Genomic DNA, 21,380 nt, shown 5'->3' on the forward strand with positions numbered 1-21,380 from the left:
CGGCGTGGTCTTTAAAACATTAGCAAACCTCTTTCTAGCACGTGTATTAACAGGGAGAGTCTAACCTGTCAGCTGTGTTGTATTAACAGAGAGAGACTAACCTGTCAGCTGTGTTGTATTAACAGGGAGAGACTAACCTGTCAGCTGTGTTGTATTAACAGAGAGAGTCTAACCTGTCAGCTGTGTTGTATTAACAGAGAGAGACTAACCTGTCAGCTGTGTTGTATTAACAGGGAGAGACTAACCTGTCAGCTGTGTTGTATTAACAGAGAGAGACTAACCTGTCAGCTGTGTTGTATTAACAGGGAGAGTCTAACCTGTCAGCTGTGTTGTATTAACAGAGAGTCTAACCTGTCAGCTGTGTTGTATTAACAGAGAGAGTCTAACCTGTCAGCTGTGTTGTATTAACAGAGAGAGTCTAACCTGTCAGCTGTGTTGTCGATGCCTCGAGAGAACAAAGGAAGTGACTCAGAGCTTGCCGTAAAGCAGTATCTCTGGCCGTATATGTGTATGACGTCATTGACATTTTAAAAGGCTTTTTAGAACAAAAAAGCCTCTTTAAAATAATCTAACACCCAGCAGTGTGTATTTTCTTAGCCTCCCCTTTCAAATGCAACATTCAAATTACTAGACAAAAAATTGCTTTGATAGTACACAAACATTTGTCCGGAAGTTGTTGGTACGACCCGTAATACCGTCCGTCCCCGGAACTAACGTTAACCGTTTGTGTGTCACATCGTGGTGAGGACGGCGGAGTAAAAGGCGCCAGTGTTTAGTTTCTTAAGAAGAAAGAAAGGTCCCAAACTGCTGGATGTGGTTTTAAAAGCTGGAACAAAGCTACACAGAGCAGGTTTGTTTTCTCTTTTAATGTCGCAGGGAGTCGGTGCTAAAGCTAAGGTTAGCCGCTAGCAGCTAGCTCCTGCTAACGTCTTGTTGTATTTCCTGAAACAGGTCGGGCGAAACTGCCGCTGAAAACGGGCGAATCCCAACGAAGCTATTAGTTGATAGTTACAGGAGGAGGTCTCAGACACTAGTTGAGCTGCGCGCTGCTCTGTGTACTTCCACGGGAATCACATAGAAAAACGTTTGGTTCGTTTTTCAAGGATATTGAAAATGAGCCACGGTCGTAAATGCAGTGTTCCAGGCTGTACAGGGAATGGTGACACTTCTCATAGTCTTCCCAAGGAACCAGACAGTCGACGGGCATGGCTGATGTTTCTCTATAAGAAGATCCCTGTGAAGGTCGACACCCAGTTATTCATTTGCTCGAACCATTTCACCAAAGACAGCTTTGAAAACCTTGGACAGTTTAAAGCAGGATATGCTAAGCTGCTGTTGCTGAAAAAAGGGACTGTTCCGACCGTGTGGTCGTCACAACCGCCAGCTGTAAGTAGGATTCTGTCGCTAGCAGCTATTAGCAATGCTAACGTTTCCTAGCTGTATGTAGCATAGGTAGAATGTGTGATGATTGACTTCAGTGATAATGGGGCTAACGTTATTTCATTTTCCTGACTGTGTTTCATTTGAATAAGTAACCTGTGTTGTCATTAGGGGTTACATTGGGATTTGTTATGTGTGGGGCTCTCCGGGGGGGGGGGGTTATGCCTATATTAGACCATTAAATGGCAAAGAAATGACGATATCGAGTCTTACATGATATGTGCAAAACTGCAAGGTTAAGAGCCTGTACTTTGCTGTTGTTGTAGTATCAACAGGTATTAGGGCATTTAGCATTACTGTTAATCAGTCATGAATGAATTGGGCATTTTGTAGTTGACCCGCAGTGATGAATTGTAGAGGTGTGACTCTTCGCTGATCTCCCGATTCCATTACGATCATCATGTCTTCCATTCGATATCTCGATGCGTCAAATACATTTTTCTATTAAAGCCATATAGGATATTTAATTCGTAGCTTTTCAAGCTTCAAAAACCAAACATTCTGCAGTGCTCCAATACTAAATAAACTGGATACATACACATAAAACTACAGCACTGAGCACACGGCACTTCCTGAATGTGCAAAATATACCAGAATATATAAACAGAAAGGTTGTTAGGCATGCATTAAATTGTAAACAGAAATAATCGATTATGGCCCGGTCGATTATCGATGCAGCGTCGTCCACGTCCGTGATGCGATGCATTGATTATTTGATTAATTTCAACACCTCTAGTGAATTGTCTGCAGTGCTTCGCGGGTTGTTGCCGTGTTCCGATTGCTCTCATCTCAGCTCCCCCGATCCAAAATAGACATGCCATTTCAAAAATCTTTCATTTATTGTCAGAAATATCATGTTTGCAAAAGCATGAGTGTCATGCTTGAGTGGCTGAGCCCCGGCCCAATGAATCCACTAGTTGTCATGTAAATCTACAATTCACGATGCATGTTTGTCCAGATCTTTGTCAGGTTTTTTTATTTTATTTTTTTCCAGCAAGATAGCTAACTGAAGCTGAGTAGAATCACGGTAGTTTGGTTGCTAAGCTGTAACGTTACCCACCTAAGATCCCGTTTGCTTCGACAACAGGAGTGGAAACAACTAACAACGTTATCATTTCAAATGATAACTAGTCAGTCTGTTGAAAACAGTGTTGTGTGGATACAATCGATTTATTTGCACGTTTTTTTTAAATGTCAGAGTACATCACAAGAAGGACAACACACGAAAGACGCAGCATGCCAAACAGATGCTCCAGGTGTGGCATCTCGAGGGACACAACTGTCTTATACGACATTGAGACCTCACCTACGAAGCAAAGGTAACCGTTCTAATTATTCTTCCAAAACCAGACGTCTTATGGTGTTTGTGTGTTCCAAACATGTGTAGCATTATGACTGGATAGCATTTAGCAGAGCAGTGTTATCCAAGTATTGTTACCATGATGACTGGGTACTTTTATTAATTATGTGAGCCATTCACAACAAATTAACAAACTCTTCATAGTATGAATAGAACTACTCAATTCAATCAATTGCATTACCTTTTGTGGGGGAGGCTGGTGAAAATGATTTGGTCAGTAGGTATGAATGGGTTTATATACAAAAGATATGACTGAATAGTAAATTGTGTGTTGATGATGCCTTTTCATTTACTTGTGCCATTGTCTCACAGCAGTACATTGTCCTTAGGCACTAAGCAATCCACAAGACACCCCACTAAAATAGTCTCCCCCTCCCCCTTTGAAGGCATACAGGCAACAGTGCTATGCCAGAGTGTGGCAGTAGGCACAACGGCTCCGTCAGTCTCTGGGCCATTGTCTTCAACTCCTTTGAAGGGTCTGAGGCCAGCAAAGAGACCTCGCCTTGGATTTGAGGAGGAGGAGCTGGAGGATGTTTCCTATGCAGGCACTGATCTTCAATATTCCACATTCAATGCTGCACAGTCAGTTACAACGGAGACAGAATCATCTCAGCTTTTGTAAGCAAAGTTACAACTCTCCTAATGCAGCAGTGTTATTTACATACATTGTGACTGTTGTCAGATTGTGCAAAATACATAGTTTTTGAGCAATGCCTCCTCAGCCTGTTCGAGACCTGCCCTGTGTGCACAATGGTCTGTAATGTCCTGCCACGCAGAAGAGGGTCCTTCCTAGCTATTGACCATGTTGCGTCTTTGCTGCACAGCTTCACTCGTTGTAAACCAACCAATCAGCACGCAGCTCATCTAAATATTCATGAGCATACCATATAACCATAAAACCTCTCGTTTCATTCTAGGGCTATTTCACAGGGTTGCATTAGGGCGCATAGAACAGCACCCCGACCATTTTCAGCCCAACCAATGTTACATACGCTATTTGGAGACCTTAAGGAACAGTGTGAAATACCCTATATAATCATTCTATCACCCCTTTAACATGGCGTCAAAGAGGAAGCTGTCAGCGGACCAGGGGACAGGTTTAAATCGTTCTATATATAGAAGCTATGTGTGTATTAGGGATCTAACGGTATTATCGCAGTATTTTTAAAAGTGTGTTCAATATGTTCAGAAAGTACTAGTTTCAAAAAGTGTAACAGTGTTTATTATATTACAAAAATAGGCTTGTAAAACTATTGAAAACTGGCTACTGAAACACTGGCCCGCTGTAGGGGGTCCGGTAAGAACTTGAACCAGAGATGTCTGACTTTGAGATCCAGTAAGATTTATTTACAACTCCAACATGAAGGTAACTATGAAGTTGTATTTGACGTTACATGTAAAGTTGGATGTGGTTCTGAAATATAAGCAAATAGTAATGCACATTAATAAGCATCTGACTTACTATGAACATGATTTACCAAAACTAAATGTTATAGCCACCAGCATATAACAAGAAACAATACTAAAAACTACATTCATTTCTCTGTAATAATGAACATAAATGTAACATGTTATTGCCCAGTAACACAAACTGAGAATAAGCCACATCTATTACAGCAGACATCCATAACGGAGCAAACCGTGTAATACATCATTAATAGCTAAACACGTGGCTCCACAGGCTAGTCTGTTTACTGGCGATTGCACGTTGCTAGCAAAGAACCTGAATATCAACACGTGGCTGCACAGGTAATATTAAATAATCTGCACATCTATCAGCTATGCCATAAGAATTTCAATTAAATTGTATTCATAGTATCAAATCATAATGAGTTATCTCGAGACACTTTACAGATAGAGTGGGTCTAGACCACACACTATAATTTACAAAGCCCCAACAATTCCAGTAATTCCCCCAGGAGCAAGCATTAGCAGTAGCTACTGCGACAGTGGCGAGGAAAAAATCCCTTTTAGGAAGAAACCTCAACAGACCCAGGCTCTTGGTAGGTGGTGTCTGACGGTGCCGGTTGGGGGTGTGATGAACAGTGGCAATAATAGTCATAATAAAGATAATGGAACAGTGACTACAATGGTAGTCACTGTAGAATTGGCTCTTCTTTATGCTTTTGGCACTTTTTAAAACATTTCTGTCACTTTTTTCAACGTTTTGTTTTACATTCATGGTCAATAAACCTAATTTAAATGACATTATACCTATTTTTGAGTTAAATAGGCAGAATTATTAATTATTTTGACTTATAGTTAAGATCAAAGGATGTTGAGTGAATCACAGACTGGTTTATGTCAAAGTTTAGTCACAATACTGTTTTATATCAAACAGTATCATATCGGTTTGAAATCAAACTGGTTAGAACATTTTTACACCGGCCCAAACCTAGCATGAAACTGAGCAGAGCCTCATCCTCTCTAAATGCTGCAGCAAGTTATCTTACCTTCCAGGATTTTCTCAGACAGACTGGGACAGTTTTTACAGCCGGAGCACAGTGGAGGCATGAGGTTTTTTAAGATTCATTAGATCATCAAGATTTATATTAATAAATGTCTGTCTGTGTTTCAGATTTACCTCCAGACATTCTGGAAGTGATTATTGGTGAAGAGGCACAGCAAGAGATGGTGGTTAAAGAAAAGGTTCCCCCTGAGCAGCAGGAGTGTAGCTCCAGTGTGGACCAGCAGAAGCCAGAGCCCCCCCCACACATTAAAGAGGAACAGGAGGAACTGTGTGTCAGTCAGGAGGGAGAGCAGCTTCAAGGGCTGGAGGAGGCTGATATCACCAAGTTCCCATTCACTCCTGTCTCTGTGAAGAGTGAAGATGATGAGGAGGAAGCTCAGTCCTCACAGCTTCATCAGAGACAAACTCAACACATGGAAACCAAAGGTAATTTGTTGAAGGTAATACGTTGTGAAGGAGAGTGGCGAACCTCCGTCAGGTTTGAGAAGTCATGTGACTGTGTGTTGATGTGATCACACAGCAAACGTTAACGCCTATAGACAAATAATCAGTGCAACGGTCTTCTGTTTTCTGAGCCAGTGGAAGCATGTAGCTGTTAAACAGAAAAGGCCCCTGAACGGAGCCTTGGGGAACTCCGCATTTCATATTTATCCGCTCAGATGTTTATCTATAGACACAAATTAGTCCTTGTTCTTTAAGTAGGATTCAAACCAGACCAGAAAATTAAATAAGAATGAAATAAGCCTCAGGTATAATTGTTAGTCTTTACAGCACTCGGGCTGAAAATTAGAATGCAGAAACATGAAATACCAGGTTGTTTTTTTTACTACGTAAAGAGATTTGAAAAGAGACTCTGTACTGTTGATGCTGTCTCTCACTGTCTGTCAACGTCTCTCTGTCTCCCTGTTTCCTGCAGATGTTGAGCAGCTGTTGGTGGTTAAAGAAGAGGTTCCCCCTGAGCAACAGGAGTGTACCTCCAGTGTGGACCAGGAAGAGCCAGAGCCCCCCCCACACATTAAAGAGGAACAGGAGGAACTGTGGAGCAGTCAAGAGGGAGAGCAGCTTCAAGGGCTGGAGGAGGCTGATATCACCAAGTTCCCATTCACTCCTGTCCCTGTGAAGAGTGAAGATGATAAAGAGGAAGCTCAGTCCTCACAGCTTCATCAAAGACAAACTCAACACATGGAAACAGAAGCTGATGGAGAGGACTGTGGAGGACCAGAACCAGCCAGGAACACACATCCACTTTTACAACCAGAGACTGAAGACCAGACTGGAGACTCTTCTGAACCTGAGACTGATGACAGTGCTGATTGGAAGGAGACCAGAGAACCTCAGTCAGCTTTAAACTCTCTGAAACATGATTCAAGGTGTAAGAAAACATTCAGATGCTCTGAGTGTGGGAAAAGATTTGGCTTCAAGACACATCTGAAGACACACATAATAACTCACACAGGAGAGAAACATTTTAGCTGCTCATTTTGTAAGAAATCTTTTACACAGAGTGGAGATTTACGGAAACACTTGAGAATCCACACAGGAGAAAAACCTTTCAGCTGCTCAGTTTGTAATACATCTTTTACACAGAGTGGAAGTTTAAAGAAACACATGAGAATCCACACAGGAGAAAAACCTTTCAGCTGCTCACTTTGTAAGAAATCTTTTACACAGAGTGGAAGTTTACAGAAACACATGAGAATCCACACAGGAGAAAAACCTTTCAGCTGCTCACTTTGTAAGAAATCTTTTACACAGAAAGGAAGTTTACGGTCACACATGATAACTCACATAGGAGAAAAACCTTTAAACTGCTCAGTTTGTAAGAAATCTTTTATAAACCGTGGAGGTTTATGGGCACACATGGCAGTTCACACAGGAGAGAAAAGATTCAGCTGCAGTGTTTGTAACAAAAGATTTGCCTGCCATTCTGATGTCAACACCCATAAATGTGTTGGTCAGATGGAAACAGAAGCTGATGGAGAGGACTGTGGAGGACCAGAACCAGCCAGGAACTCACATCCACTTATACAAACAGACTAAAGACCAGACTGGAGACTCTTCTGATCCTGAGACTGGTGACATGAAAAAAATGATTACGGTCTTTTGACTGTCTCTTGTTCCACTAATTAAGCCATGGTAAAGCTAATAAAGTAAAGAAATATAATCATTTGATATGACCGGTGTGGTACACCAGGACATGCTGAGTACCCTCCAGGATGAAATAAAGTGAAATCATTTGAAGTAAACCATCTGTTGACTAGCATGTACGTTAGTAGTTATTGTCTGGGTCACAACGACCTAGGTGTACTTAAGGAAGATGAGAGGACTGTTAGAAGTAAAAATATCACCAGTTCAGGTCCATCTTAAGATGTAACCAACATGAGGTAACTGTGGGCGTGAATGTGTCCAACTGACACCGCCCAAAACGCTGTATAAGAAGAGAGTCATATGAAACTTAGATTCAGTTGTCTATTCGACTGACTATCACCGGTGGTCAGTTGATGTGTCTGAGGCAGCTCGGTTTGTTTGTTAAAATGTAACAAATAAATCTGCATGGAGTGAATATCAACAGTCTCTGGAGTCTTCATGGTGTCCTCACACATAGAAATAAAATGGATAGAAAGGCTATTAGGCTATTTGCCATGGTCATTTGATGGGTACACAACAAAATGGCGATTGTGGTTAGTTGTCACGGTAAAAACATGCGTCAGTGGGGCCGTAAAGTGTCGAAGCTCGCTGGGAGGAGATGAGGAGGAACAGTTAGACCCAGCGGCAGTTGGTCAGTGGACCCCTAATGTTAGACCCACCAGTAGTGGGTCAGCGGACCGCTAACCCTGCGGCATCAGCGGACCGTTAACGTTAGAACTAGCGGCAGTGGGCAGGCATGCAAACTCTTGCTACAGATTGGATTTGGAGTATTTATAAAATGAAATGTCCAAATTTTGCGTTCAAAGCTTGTCCTTTTGATGACTCAAATGTATACTATACAAAAATGTGTTTATGGTTAAATCGCTTACAAGAACACAACATTGTTTACAAGAGCACAGGTTCTACATAGATCTAGCCTCTTCATTTGGCTCTCAAAGTTCACCAGATTGATGCGTTAAACTATAAAATGTACAAGCTTTTCTTCTGGGGGAGCATACCCCCAGACCTCCCTAGATGGTCAGGGGTCCGCCGTATCCTTCTCACATATATCAATGACCTGTTTGTATGCCTGAGTGGATCAGCGGACCGCTAACGTTAGACCCAGCCCGCTGTTCAGCTCATTCTGTGTAACCGATGCAGCATTAAAGCACGGCGGAACCAGCCAGCCGGCCGGTGTGAGTTGGCTAACGTTAGCTTGCTAACTCCGCCTTAAACGTCACATTGTTCACAGAAAACGAGCCGAATGAATCCGTCACTCGGGGCGATAGCAACGTGCTTTGTGTGGATGAAAGATGAAGTTATTTGACTCATTGGGCAGCTGGCTCTCTGCCTCGTAACGTTACTATTCCACGGCTCGTTTGTCCGTTGCTGCAAAAGATTTACAAACTGGGACGTTTTGGGAGCGATTGGTGGGAGTGCTGTAATAATATATTTAATTTAAATAGCTCACGTTACTGTGTTGTGTCAACAGTTAACGTCATTTAATATGGTATGTGGCGTTTTCTTTTTACGGGGTGCAAATGTTCCACCAAAACAAGTTCCTTCCTGGGATTATTTAGCAGAGCCACCGTCGCTGCGTCCGGAGCTTAGCGCCGCCCAAGACGACTGTGATTGGTTTAAAAAAATGCAAACAACCCCGAAAGGTTATTTCTTTTTTCCCAGAATGCACCTGTAAGTAAGTACATTTTATTTATATAGCACCTTTCACAGACAAGAGGGGTCACAAAGTGCTTTACAGTAAAAACAAATAAAAACACATAAAATACAATACAAAACCATATGGCTAATTAAATACTTGTCTAAAAAGATGTCTTTAGGTGTTTTCTAAAAGTTTCCACAGAATCCAAGGCTCTCAAGGCTAAAGGGAGAGAGATCCAGAGTCTTGGAGCCACCACAGAAAAGGCACGATCACCTCTTATATAAAACGTGACGATTTTGCGACTTTTTGAAATGTCTCTACCTTTTACCAGAGACGGTTTACAACCGAGACGCGCCGACTCAGAGTAGTTTCCTGTCTCTGTGTCCCGTGGGCTCCGCCACGGCCACGCCTCTTTAGGAGACTAGCGGGACGTCCTGAGTGTGTTGATTCCAACGGGAGAAGTATGAATCCTCTATAAAGACTTGTGTGCAATAAACCCCCAAACTGGAAGTGCAATAACAATATGTATATAGTGCCACCTCATCGTGTTTATTTTTTTGGATTGTTATATTTTACTAATTGTCTTCCTGTCACCCATGCAACTTGTCCTCCCAGGTAAAAATAAAAAATGAACCCTTTTTTAGACGCTTTTTTCCACTCCCACCGGATTCACCGCTAACATGAACTTCTTACCTCTAGTTTTACTCTTATTTTTGGAATTCATAATCAGTAAACCTCATCTATTTGAAATTATACCTAATTTTTGAGTTAAAAAAAGCTGAAATTATGAATTATTTGAATAAAAAATTTGAGATGAGGGTTACATTTTATATTTCTATTTGTCTGTGATTTAACTGTCATTATTGAGAGCTGCTAAACGGTGTTTCATTGTTGAAAACAATGACAATAAAGAGCTATTCTAGTCTTAGTGAACGTGAACACAGATTATGAGCGATCCTTTCGCCCCGTAGTCATCAAAATAAATATTGGAGCCGTTCTTCAACAAGCCACATATCTCCAGAACATTCTGACACTAAAATAAATGATTCAAATATAACTTTTCATCCATCCACACGACGTTCACGACACGTTCAAACGAGGCCACGCCCCTTTAGGAGACAGGAAGTGTTTACAGGCTTCCATTGAAGCCCTGCTTGAAATGCCCTATCTTTAGTGTAGAGCAGGGGTCTCCAACCTTTCTTCATCTAAGGGTTACTTTAAAATAACGAAAGTGGCCAAGAGCTACCTGCATCACATCGCTTACATTTATTTACGTAACACACACAAGCTGAATGAAGCTACTGTTTGCTGAAATTACAATACCCAAAGCTTATGAAAAATCTTAGCTTCACGTCAAGGTTCATGTCTATTTAACACTTCTTTTAGCCCAAATAGTTAGCTACCCCACCGAAAATATTCCCATCACGGTCCAAGAAAACATTAACACTATACATGTCTATGGCCCACAAAGTTAGCTAGTCACCCTCTAGCAGAAAACACCATCAAACCCCCCCAAAAAAAAACAATTGCCAATCAATCAATCGATCAAGTTACTTCCATCGTTTCCTTAATGAAATGTGTTCATGTATTCATTCTGTTACTGATATGTTAGCTGATTCGAGCAGCGTATTTGAAAAAGTTAAGCAAGCTTTGTTGTCTTTTTGACATTTTTCCCCTGAGTGAAACGAGGCTATAACAGCAATCTCAACCAGCACAACTGCCTGTGTCACTTGGAGTGCAGCGCCGTGCTGTTGAAGTGCCTCCGCTCCCTCCGTCTTACCCTGAAAATTCACATCAAAACGCATCGAAAATGCAAACACAAGATTTTTGTGGAACTTCCATGGGGAATAAAGACTAACAAGACAGATAACAACATTGAACACTACACAAACAGTCATTTATTTTTTTCATTTAGGTGATTCATTTTTCATGGTGACACAGGAGGTGCCGGATCCAACGTCAGAGGTGCCGGAACATGTTCCGGCTCAAATTAAGCCCTGCTGAGTCCAATGGGGTCAGCTTTGCTTCAGAGCTCGAACCTCCTATGGCGCCATTTTGATGCTACCAAGCCATCACCCCCCGTTAGCATCCCGTTAGCATCCCATTGACTCCCATTCATTCTGACGTCACTTTGACAGAGAATACCTTTACATCTGAAGCGTTTAAAGACTCTATTTGTCCGTTGTTTATTTCTAAAGAAACACGACAATGTATAAAAGGCTCCATTACCTTGTAGCTCACGTTATAAACCAAATACTAAACAAATACAAATACAGTAAAGTGACCGGAATTTGGGGTGAAATGTCCAGCATTGAGCTACATAATAGTTAGCTAGGAGTTAGCTGGTCTCTCACAGAGATCTCATTTGTAGTCCTGTTTTTACCTGATACTTTCATCGAAGTACAAACACATGAAGTGAGAGGTATACACATGCTTACACTTTATTTAAAGCATGATTAACCTGAAGCAGGACGGAGTCATGACTTAAAACACCAAAGCAAGGCGTCTAGCTCAGGCTTATTACCTTATATCTCTGCCATCATAACGGTCTACTGTCACGGTCTAATGTTTTCTTCTGGTAACCAGAAATGTCCAAACGTCCTTACGCCAACGCGCGCATAGAGCTGTGAAGTCTGCCGGCGTTCGCGCAAGCGTACAACTGATCAGGCAGTGTCGTGAAACACGTTTTGAGTTTTTGCGCATGCGCAGAACGGATCTTACAGGCGTTACGGATCGGCTGCTCAGTAACGCTCAGCCATCACCGGAAAAGAGCTTCTAATATCCTTCACTGGTCTCCGTCCAGAGACACGGGAGCTGATGGTCCATTATATATACTGTCTATGGCTGAGTCTAGGCAACAGAAGAAACCCTCGGTTACATTAGTAAACAAACCTCTGCCCGGAAGTAGTTGGTACGACCCGTAATAGCGTCCGTCCCCGGAACTAACGTTAACTGTTTGTGTGTCACATCGTGGTGAGGACGGCGGAGTAAAAGGCGCCAGTGTTTAGTTTCTTAAGAACAAAGAAAGGTCCCAAACTGCTGGATGTGGTTTTAAAAGCTGGAACAAAGCTACACAGAGCAGGTTTGTTTTCTCTTTTAATGTCGCAGGGAGTCGGTGCTAAAGCTAAGGTTAGCCGCTAGCAGCTAGCTCCTGCTAACGTCTTGTTGTATTTCCTGAAACAGGTCGGGGGGAACTTTAACATGAAGTCTGAGAGGAAGCTGTCAGCGGACCAGGGGACAGGTGGGACACGTTTACATCTGAAATATATAGAAATATATACAAGATATGCGTCTATACATGGATATAGAAGCTATGTGTGTATACATGGATATAGAAGCTGTGTGTGTATACATGTATATAGAAGCTATGTGTGTATACATGTATATAGAAGCTATGTGTGTATACATGTATATAGAAGCTATGTGTGTATACATGTATATAGAAGCTATGTGTGTATACATGTATATAGAAGCTATGTGTGTATACATGTATATAGAAGCTATGTGTGTATACATGTATATAGAAGCTATGTGTGTGTACATGTATATAGAAGCTATGTGTGTGTACATGTATATAGAAGCTATGTGTGTGTACATGTATATAGAAGCTACTCTACCGGTCAAAAGTTTGGGGTCACTTAGAAATGTCCATTCCACTCCATTATAGACAGAATACCAGCTGACATCAGTTGCATTGTTTTTTAACCAGGGCAGCAGTTTTCAGATTACATTATGTGATTACTTAATTGCAAAAGGGTTCTCCAATGTTTTCTCAGTTAGCCTTTTAAAATGATATCAGATTAGTAAACAGAAGGTGCCTTTGGAACATTGGATGAATGGTTGCTGATAATGGGCAATGTCGATAATATTGCATTAAAGATCAGCTACTTCTTTCTACAACAGTCGAGAACCCTTTTGCAATTAAGTAATCACATAATTTAATCAGAAAACTGCTGCTCTGGTTAAAAAAACAATGATCTCAGCTGGTATTGTGTCTGGAATGGAAAGTGACCCGAAACTTTTGACCAGTAGCGTATGTGTGTATACATATGCATATGTAGCGTATGTGTGTGTGTGTGTGTGTGTATATATATATATAGAAGCTGTTTCCATGGCCGGTAAAAGTGAATATTCCACTCTTCACACACTCACACTTTTGCAACAAAACTGAAAATCTTCGAGCAACAAAACTAAACGGAAGAAAAAAAAGATTTCAAAAACAACAATAACGTGCCAAAAAATAAGAAGAAGAAAAAAAAGTGACAATAGTTGAAAACAACAACAAATGTTGAAAAAGAGACAAAAACGCCAAAAATGCTGGAATAATCTAAAAATATCCATGCGGAAAAACAACAAGAGAAACAGCTGAAATCTTCCCTAGGGCATTATTAATCCTGCACACAAAGCTCATTAACTGACATAACAAACAACAAAGTCTGTAAGTGTGTGTGTGTGTGTGTGTGTGTGTGTGTGTGTGTGTGTGTGTATTTTGCGTTTGTCGGTGTTTTAAGCCCCCAATGTCTCCTTCCAGGCTGCGCTGCCTGGATTAGGCTATGGTTATGGTTTTGGTTAAAGTTAGGGTTAGGTGCCTTGAAGTCAACGGTCGCAGTGCTGCCTGAAAGGAGACGTTGGGGGCTTAAAACACCATCGAGCACTCAGGTTTAGAAGTTATTTGTCAAAGTAACCTAGAATTTATCCACGGATGTTTCCGTTTACATGCAGCCGTGTAAAACAGGATGTCTTTTTAAAGTTTCCCAGCAGTGGAGGACATGTTGGAGCGTGTGAACACAGCGTCCCCTCTTTCATTCTGCAGTAAAAACCCTGATGGAGACCCACGTTCTGAATGTGCTCTATACATCTCCAAAGAATGCTTCTAAATCCTGAATATTACCGACATATCACACACATCTTAATCAGAAAATGCTAAATTTGGTAATATACCTTATTCTGAACATCCAAACAGAATATGCTGTTCACATGACCCGTATCAAATGCATAATATTGTCATAATCAGAATGATAGTGTAATAAAGTGTGCTTGTAAACGTAGTCGTCTCACTGTCCTTGTATATATGCACATGTAAGGGAGTTCATGTTGGCCAGCAGATGACATTCTTTATACTTTTACTAAGATATACTTTATTGTCCCCGAAGGGAAATTAGTTTTGGACTCTGTCCGTTCCGCAGCTTTACAAAGACAACACAAAAAACAGAAAATAAGCATCTCTCAACACATACTCTCATGCAACACAAAACATGCTCTCATATACATTAGACAGGTACCTATATAGCACATTAACTCCTTCTTGCGGTGGTAGTTTTTAATTGAATAACCCTGTACGTATTGCACAAAATGACACAATGCACAACCCCAATAGCCTACGTAGGTAGAGTTGCACGATATTGACAAAATGCGATATCGATATTAATTTAGACATTTTTAAACATACGTAAAATTACAAACGTTATGGGAAAACGCATCAAAATAGATTCATAACAAATAAAACGCAAGCTTTATTTCAACTGACAGTCAAATTGGACTGGTCCAACATGAATAAATAAATAACGACCATGTCTACAGAACAGGACATGTTCTACTGGTTGGACGGTATAAAATATATAAATAAAGAGAACGGGACACAACTTTTCTTTCGCTTCTCTGATTCGTTCCGTTTTGTTGTCTATCTATTTCTTCACTCACACTGTCACTCTGTCGAAATATGCACACACGTGGTCCGCTCCATACAGGTTGTCATGTAGGCCTGTCGCGATAGTCAATAAATCAATTAATCGCACGATTAAAAAAAATGAGCTCGATAATTTTTCCGGCAGCGATAATTTCCATTTGCATGCTTGTTTGTTTTCCTTGTCTCTCTCTCTCTCTCTGTCTCTCTCTCTCTCTCTCTCTCTGTCTCTGTCTCTCTCTCTCTCTCTCTCTCTCTCTCTCTCTCTCTCTCTCTCTCTCTGTCTCTCTCTCTCTCTCTCTGTCTCTGTCTCTCTCTCTCTCTCTCTCTCTCTCTCTCTCTCTCTCTCTCTCTCTCTCTCTCTCTCTCTCTCTCTCTCTCTGTCTCTCTCTCTCTCTCTCTCTCTCTCTCTGTCTCTCTCTCTCTGTCTCTGTCTCTCTCTCTCTCTCTCTCTCTCTCTCTCTCTCTCTCTCGTCTCTCTCTCTCTCTCTCTCTCTCTCTCTCTCTCTCTCTCTCTCTGTCTCTCTCTCTCTCTGTCTCTCTCTCTCTCTGTCTCTCTCTCTCTGTCTCTCTCTCTCTCTCTCTCTCTCTCTCTCTCTCTCTCTCTCTCTCTCTCTCTCTCTCTGTCTCTCTCTCTCTCTCTCTCTCTCTCTCTCTCTCTCTCTCTCTACCAAAGAGACTGGAGGACCACTCTCGGTTCCATAGCGTAACAAGGAGTGATTTGTGGTCTTTGTATAGGGAGGCGGGACTCCTGGCGGAGAGAGAGAGAGAGAGAGAGACAGAAGAGAAAACGCTAGTTGAAAGTTGGAGCACGGTTTACTTACGGTTCACTTTGCAGTTAAAAAAAAAAAAGTATACGAGCGATATCCGTCCTGTTTTCTCCGTTTCATTCCAAAGCACACAGTTGACAACCTGCAGGTGGAGGCGGTGGAGACAGGCTCGGACATACAGGCCGCTGTGGACTATGTCTCGCAAGCCTTTTCAGGAAAGTGGCGCGCGTGTGCGTGTGCGTGTGTGTGTGTGTGTGTGTGTGTGTGTGTTTGTCGACCCGCCCCCCATGAAGAGCAGGAAAAAAGTAGCTGTACCTTCGCCAAAATAAAGACTGAAAAACAGAACTATTTTGGTACAAACATTTACTCGCCATGTGGCAGATATAGATAGATATAATTTATTAATTATATATTATTTAAAGTTAATATTTAGTGTTAATAAATAATTGTTAAATGTAGTACAGAGTCTGTAGTCTATTGCACAAACACTCGACGAATGCTGCAAACATTTGACAGCCAGTACGAATGGCCTGGGAGAACATACGGGTCACATGCGGCAATTCCACAACTGTCCAACAGCGTGAAAGACGACATACTAAAGGAGATCAAAGACATGTTGTGGATTTAAAATGTCTTCCAGTTCCAGTGTTAAATATTCTTTAGAAATAAAAGTGTATTGATCTTTGAAAAGGTGTACCTGCATTATTATGCCATTATCATTATATTAGATGAAAATGATCTCGGAACGACAATATTATCGCTTATCGCAATAATTTCTGGGACAATTTATCGTCCAGTAAAATTTGTTATCATGACAGGCCTATTGTCACGTAGTGGACCCATGCGCTGACATGTACCAACATGTGCAAGTGGCATGGTAACTGTCCAATGAAACATGATCATTGTGTGTGGCTGTGTGTGTGTGTGAGACACTGTTTCTGCCACTGTATATGTGAACTATCATGCGGCATGTGTGTGCTGAAGACAACGAGTGGACGCCCGTCCCGTGTGTCGGTTCCCTGGATGTATAATAATAACGGTCGGCTCATTGTCCAAATGCTCTCCCGTTGTTTTTACGTTTATATGCGTAGGCCTAAAATTGTAGGCGTATCTATGTAGGCGGTGCGCAAAAACAGTTGGGCGCTGCGCCTAAGCTGTATAATAGCAGGGAAAACCCTGCATTTAGCTAATAAGCATTCAGCCAACCTATTTCTTCTACCTGCCCACCCTAATATAGCAGGCTAGAACCGGCCCTGGTGTTGAGCCTAAAGCAGCCTTTAGAAACTTGTCCAGGTTTGTGGTGAACCGTGGGCTTCGTCTTAGAGCTACGCACATAATCAATGTTGACCGCCACACATACTGCCGTATATGCTCTCTCTCTCTCTTACTTACTCACTCACTCTCACACACACTCTCACACACACTAACACAACAGACCCTACTCCTCCGTGCAGCAATGCAGGAAGTGTGAATGCAGCCTAAAGCAGCCTTTAGAAACTTCAACAGGTTTGTGGTGGACCGTGGGCTTCATCTTAGAGCTACGCTTCCTTCGGACTAACAACAGAAGCTTGTTAACTACTAACAAAAACCCAGATATATTTAGTCTATAGTCATTGAAGACAAACAAAATCAACATATCCTTAAATTTGAGGAACCGTCTTCTTAAAATTGTTGCTGAATAATTTTCAGTATTGGATTTTGCCACGTTTAATGGAATTGTAAACGGTAAATTGTACAAATATTCACACTGTCTGTGTTTCAGCTTTACCTCAAGATGTTCTGGAAGTAATAGTTGGTGAAGAGGAGCAGCAGGAGTGTAGCTCCAGTGTGGACCAACAGGAGTCAGAGCCCCCCCCACACATTAAAGAGGAACAGGAGGAACTGTGGAGCAGTCAGGAGGGAGAGCAGCTTCAAGGGCTGGAGGAGGCTGATATCACCAAGTTCCCATTCACTCCTGTCCCTGTGAAGAGTGAAGATGATGAAGAGGAAGCTCAGTCCTCACAGCTTCATCAAAAACAAACTCAACACTTGGAAACAGAAGCTGATGGAGAGGACTGTGGAGGACCAGAACCAGCCAGGAACTCACATCCACTTTTACAACCAGAGACTGAAGACCAGACTGGAATCTCTTCTGAACCTGAGACTGATGACAGTGCTGATTGGAAGGAGACCAGAGAACCTCAGTCAGCTTTAAACTCTCTGAAACATGATTCAAGACATAAGAAAACATTCAGCTGCTCTGAGTGTGGGAGAAGATTTGGCCAAACTGGAAATCTGAAGAGACACATGAGAACTCATACAGGTGAAAAACCTTTTAGCTGCTCATTCTGTAAGAAATATTTTACACAGAGTGGACATTTACAAAAACACATGAGAATCCACACAGGAGAGAAACCTTTCAGCTGCTCTCAGTGTGGAAAAGCTTTCACTGATAGTGGAACCCTGAAGAACCACATGAGAACTCACACAGGAGAGAAGCCATTTAGCTGCTCAGTCTGTAAGAAATCTTTTACACAGAGAGGAAGTTTACGGTCACACATGACAGTCCACACAGGAGAGAAAAGATTCAGCTGCAGTGTTTGTAACAAAAGATTTGTCTGGCGTTCTGATGTCAAAACACATAAATGTGTTGGTCCGATGGAAACAAAAGCTGATGGAGAGGACGGTGGAGGACCAGAACCAGCCAGGAACTCACATCCACTTTTACAACCAGAGACTGAAGACCAGACTGGAGACTCTTCTGAACCTGAGACTGATGACATGGAATAACGTTTGTGCCTTTAAGTCCAAGCAAAACTTCTCAGGTATCAAACAAAAATCTTTATGTATCAACATCTAGATAGAAGACATTATATTGTGTGGTAGGAAAAACTACACTCTTACTTTAAATATTTTATTAGATATTGTTTTGTCTTGTAATGTCTGTCCTATAATCAAGAAATCAGAAATGTTTTAATTTTGTGTATCATGTTTAAGGACAATTTAGGCCCAGCAGTCTCTGAGAGGAGACTTTTCTCTCTGTGTCAGGGAGACAGGAAGTGCAGGTTGAAAGCTATCTTTAGTTTAAACAAGGGAGATGTGATGGAGGTAGCATAGGGAAGTTAGCCTAGCATGGTGTTTCCTGTCAGGGAGAGGAGGAGTTTTATCTTTGAATCAAAGCTGAGATGGACATATTATGATCTGTATAAAACTATAAAAACTCACTTGTGCATTGCTATGTTCCAAGGTAATATGATCAGTGACACCAACATGATTAAGGTCTTTTGACATGTATAGTGTCTCCTATGCCACTAATTAGGCCATGGTAAAGCTAATAAAGAAAAGAAATATAATCGTTTGATATGACCGGTGTGGTACACCAGGACATGCTGAGTACTCTCCAGGATGAAATAAAGTGAAATCATTTGAAGTAAACCATCTGTTGACTAGCATGTACGTTAGTAGTAGTTGTCTGGGTCACAACGACCTAGGTGTACTTAAGAAAAGGAAGTTAAGAGGACTGTTAGAAGTAAAAATATCACCAGTTCAGCTCCATCTAAAGATGTAACCAACATGAGGTAACTGTGGGCGTGAATGTGTCCAACTGACACCGACCACAACGCTGTATAAGAAGAGAGTCATATGAAACTTAGATTCAGTTGTCTATTCGACTGACTATCGCCGGTGGTAAGTTGATGTGTCCGAGGCAGCTCGGTTTGGTTGTTAAAATGTAACAAATCTGCATGGAGTGAATATCAACAGTCTCTGGAGTCTTCATGGAGTCCTTGTATGGAAATAAAATGAATAGAACGGCCATTGGACTGTTTGCTGTGGTCATTTGGTGCGTAAACAACAAAATGGCGATTGTTGTTAGTTGTCCAGTGACAATATGCATCAGTGGAGCCGTAAACTGTGTCGAACTCGCTGGCCAAATGCACTTTGCGCCTTTACAGACTGCAGGGTCTCCATCACTGGGTCGAGCACAGAGGCCATTAGAGCTGTTCTTCTCAAAGCCCAGGAACATTAAATGTCCAAAATCAGGCTGCAAAGTTTGTCAAAATGTTAATTGCATCACCAATGTTGTAAAGAAAACTGCCGTTTTCAAAAAAAATGAATGTGACACAAATAATCTAGTGGGATGTAGAGCATGCCCAAGATGGTTGACGTTAGCGATATGAGGACGGATAAGGTTATGTAGCCTAGGCTGCATAACAGACTGGGAAGAAAAACAATACCGCTCAAATAGTTATCTGAAAATTAAAATGTCAGGGCTTCAATATCATCTCCCGACAACACCCTGCGAAGTAAAGCAGCTTCTTCATCAACAGGATCGTCAACACAAGGAAATGCCATGTTTTTAGAAAACAAAAACGTTTTATAGTCTACCTAACATGGTTAATAAACCAACACAATTGTTTTTATTCATGCCGATAACAAATGAATGAATGAGGAAATTAAAGAGTGTTGTATCAGAGGGAGGAGACTGAGAGAAACTCGAGGTTTCTTGAAGAAAACCTGCTCCCGACCAGGTTAGGTTCACAGACTCAGTTACCATAGTAACTGACTCTGAGGTTAAGTTCCCTCTCTTTCTGAAACAGAAAACCCAGAGTTACTCTCATCTCAGGGTTAACTAACTCAGAGTTTTCACTAAACCTGCTTTCTGAAATGGGGCCCAGGTTGGCACAGTTTGTTTTTGTTGCTGTTTGTGGAGCCTGGGCCTCTTTACAGAGACCACGTTTTCTTAGAGTGTGTTCAGGGGACAGGCAGCTAGCGGATAGTGAGGAGATGTTTGTGCTATGTGACAAAAAAAATGTTGTAGCCTAAAAAACGCGTGACATCGCTTAGAGCACCTTTAACTACCGCTCAACAGCACTTGAAACCCAGGGTGGCCGGATTAAGGCGTGCCCTGCAGCAGCGTACAATTGCTTTTAAGCCTTCAACAATGCTAATGCTACAGAATATACCTTGGATGTGAATGTAAATGTGTTGTGAATATCATTATTGAAATATATTATGAGAGTCGTCCTGTGTGACGTCTACATTTTTTTACTACTTGTGAAATCCCATGAACAGAGTAACTGATTTCCCAATGATTCATTATTACAATAACTCCCATAATAAACTCTGTTTACCAGTAACTAATCATTAGTGCTTGAATCACAGTTAGTCAGTAACTACTACTACTACGCATACAGTAACTGTCTATTTACCAGTAACTACTCATTAACTAACCAGTTGTTCCTTATTCAGTTCCTCTGTAACTACCTACACCTTTGTGTACCTTATTGTTAAGGGTTACCGAATGGGGAACAAGTAACAACTGGTTAGTTAATGAGTAGTTACTGATTAACTGTGATTCAAGCACTAATGATTAGTTACTGGTAAAGTATTTATACTGTCAAACTAAGAGCTGCTAAACAGTGATTCGTTGAAACATTGACTACGTTTACATGCACATAATATTCCGTTTTTTGCCCTTATTCCGAAAAAGACGATATTCCGACTAAGCTGTTTACATGGCTAATGAAAGTGAATATTCCACTATTATTCCCCTTTACATGTAGCCATGCAAAATACATTTTTTTCAAAGTTTACCAGGGGTGGAGGACTTGTTGGACCGTGTGAACACAGCGTCCCTCTTTCATTCCTTCAACCAGCTTCTTGAAGAGGTCAGCGTAGCGATGTGTGCGCGTATCCAAAAACCTGATATCCAAGTCTTTGATAACGTTTAAAAGTAGCTGTGTTTCTCCTTCTTATCAGGTCCGCAGCAGAGACGTGCAGTCTGGGTAGGGAAGCTAGGCACTGTTCTGTTCTGTTCTTAAAAAGGCCAGAATATGCTGTTTAAATGACCTGTATCAAATTAATAATGTTGTCATATTCAGAATAATAAT

General features: G+C 41.4%; 2 protein-coding genes across 3 annotated transcripts in view; both read left to right on the plus strand.

Annotated features, from left to right (window-relative positions):
- The first annotated feature begins 684 nt into the window (after positions 1 to 684).
- LOC144528453 (uncharacterized) lies at positions 685 to 7,839 on the plus strand. 2 transcript variants are annotated; one of them, XM_078267028.1, is made up of 5 exons: positions 685 to 850; positions 2,639 to 2,759; positions 3,187 to 3,418; positions 5,379 to 5,696; positions 6,187 to 7,839. In XM_078267028.1, the coding sequence occupies exons 3-5, from the start codon at positions 3,331 to 3,333 to the stop codon at positions 7,308 to 7,310; spliced, it is 1,530 nt and encodes a 509-aa protein (XP_078123154.1). In that variant the 5' UTR covers positions 685 to 850; positions 2,639 to 2,759; positions 3,187 to 3,330; the 3' UTR covers positions 7,311 to 7,839. The 2 variants fall into 2 exon arrangements, with proteins under 2 accessions (XP_078123154.1, XP_078123153.1); XM_078267027.1 differs by lacking the exon at positions 3,187 to 3,418 and adding an exon at positions 952 to 1,386 and having other exon boundaries at positions 687 to 850.
- A 4,001-nt stretch (positions 7,840 to 11,840) lies between these two features.
- The window catches only part of LOC144529234 (uncharacterized), a 32,681-nt gene continuing 23,141 nt past the window's right edge, over positions 11,841 to 21,380 (plus strand). The window contains 3 exon segments of the mRNA XM_078268239.1: positions 11,841 to 12,139; positions 12,241 to 12,298; positions 17,273 to 18,276. Coding sequence (XP_078124365.1) covers positions 12,259 to 12,298; positions 17,273 to 18,276 — 1,044 coding nt within the window. The 5' untranslated portion in view covers positions 11,841 to 12,139; positions 12,241 to 12,258.

This window comes from Sander vitreus, chromosome 14 (genome assembly GCF_031162955.1).
Source record: "Sander vitreus isolate 19-12246 chromosome 14, sanVit1, whole genome shotgun sequence".
NCBI lineage: Eukaryota > Metazoa > Chordata > Actinopteri > Perciformes > Percidae > Sander > Sander vitreus.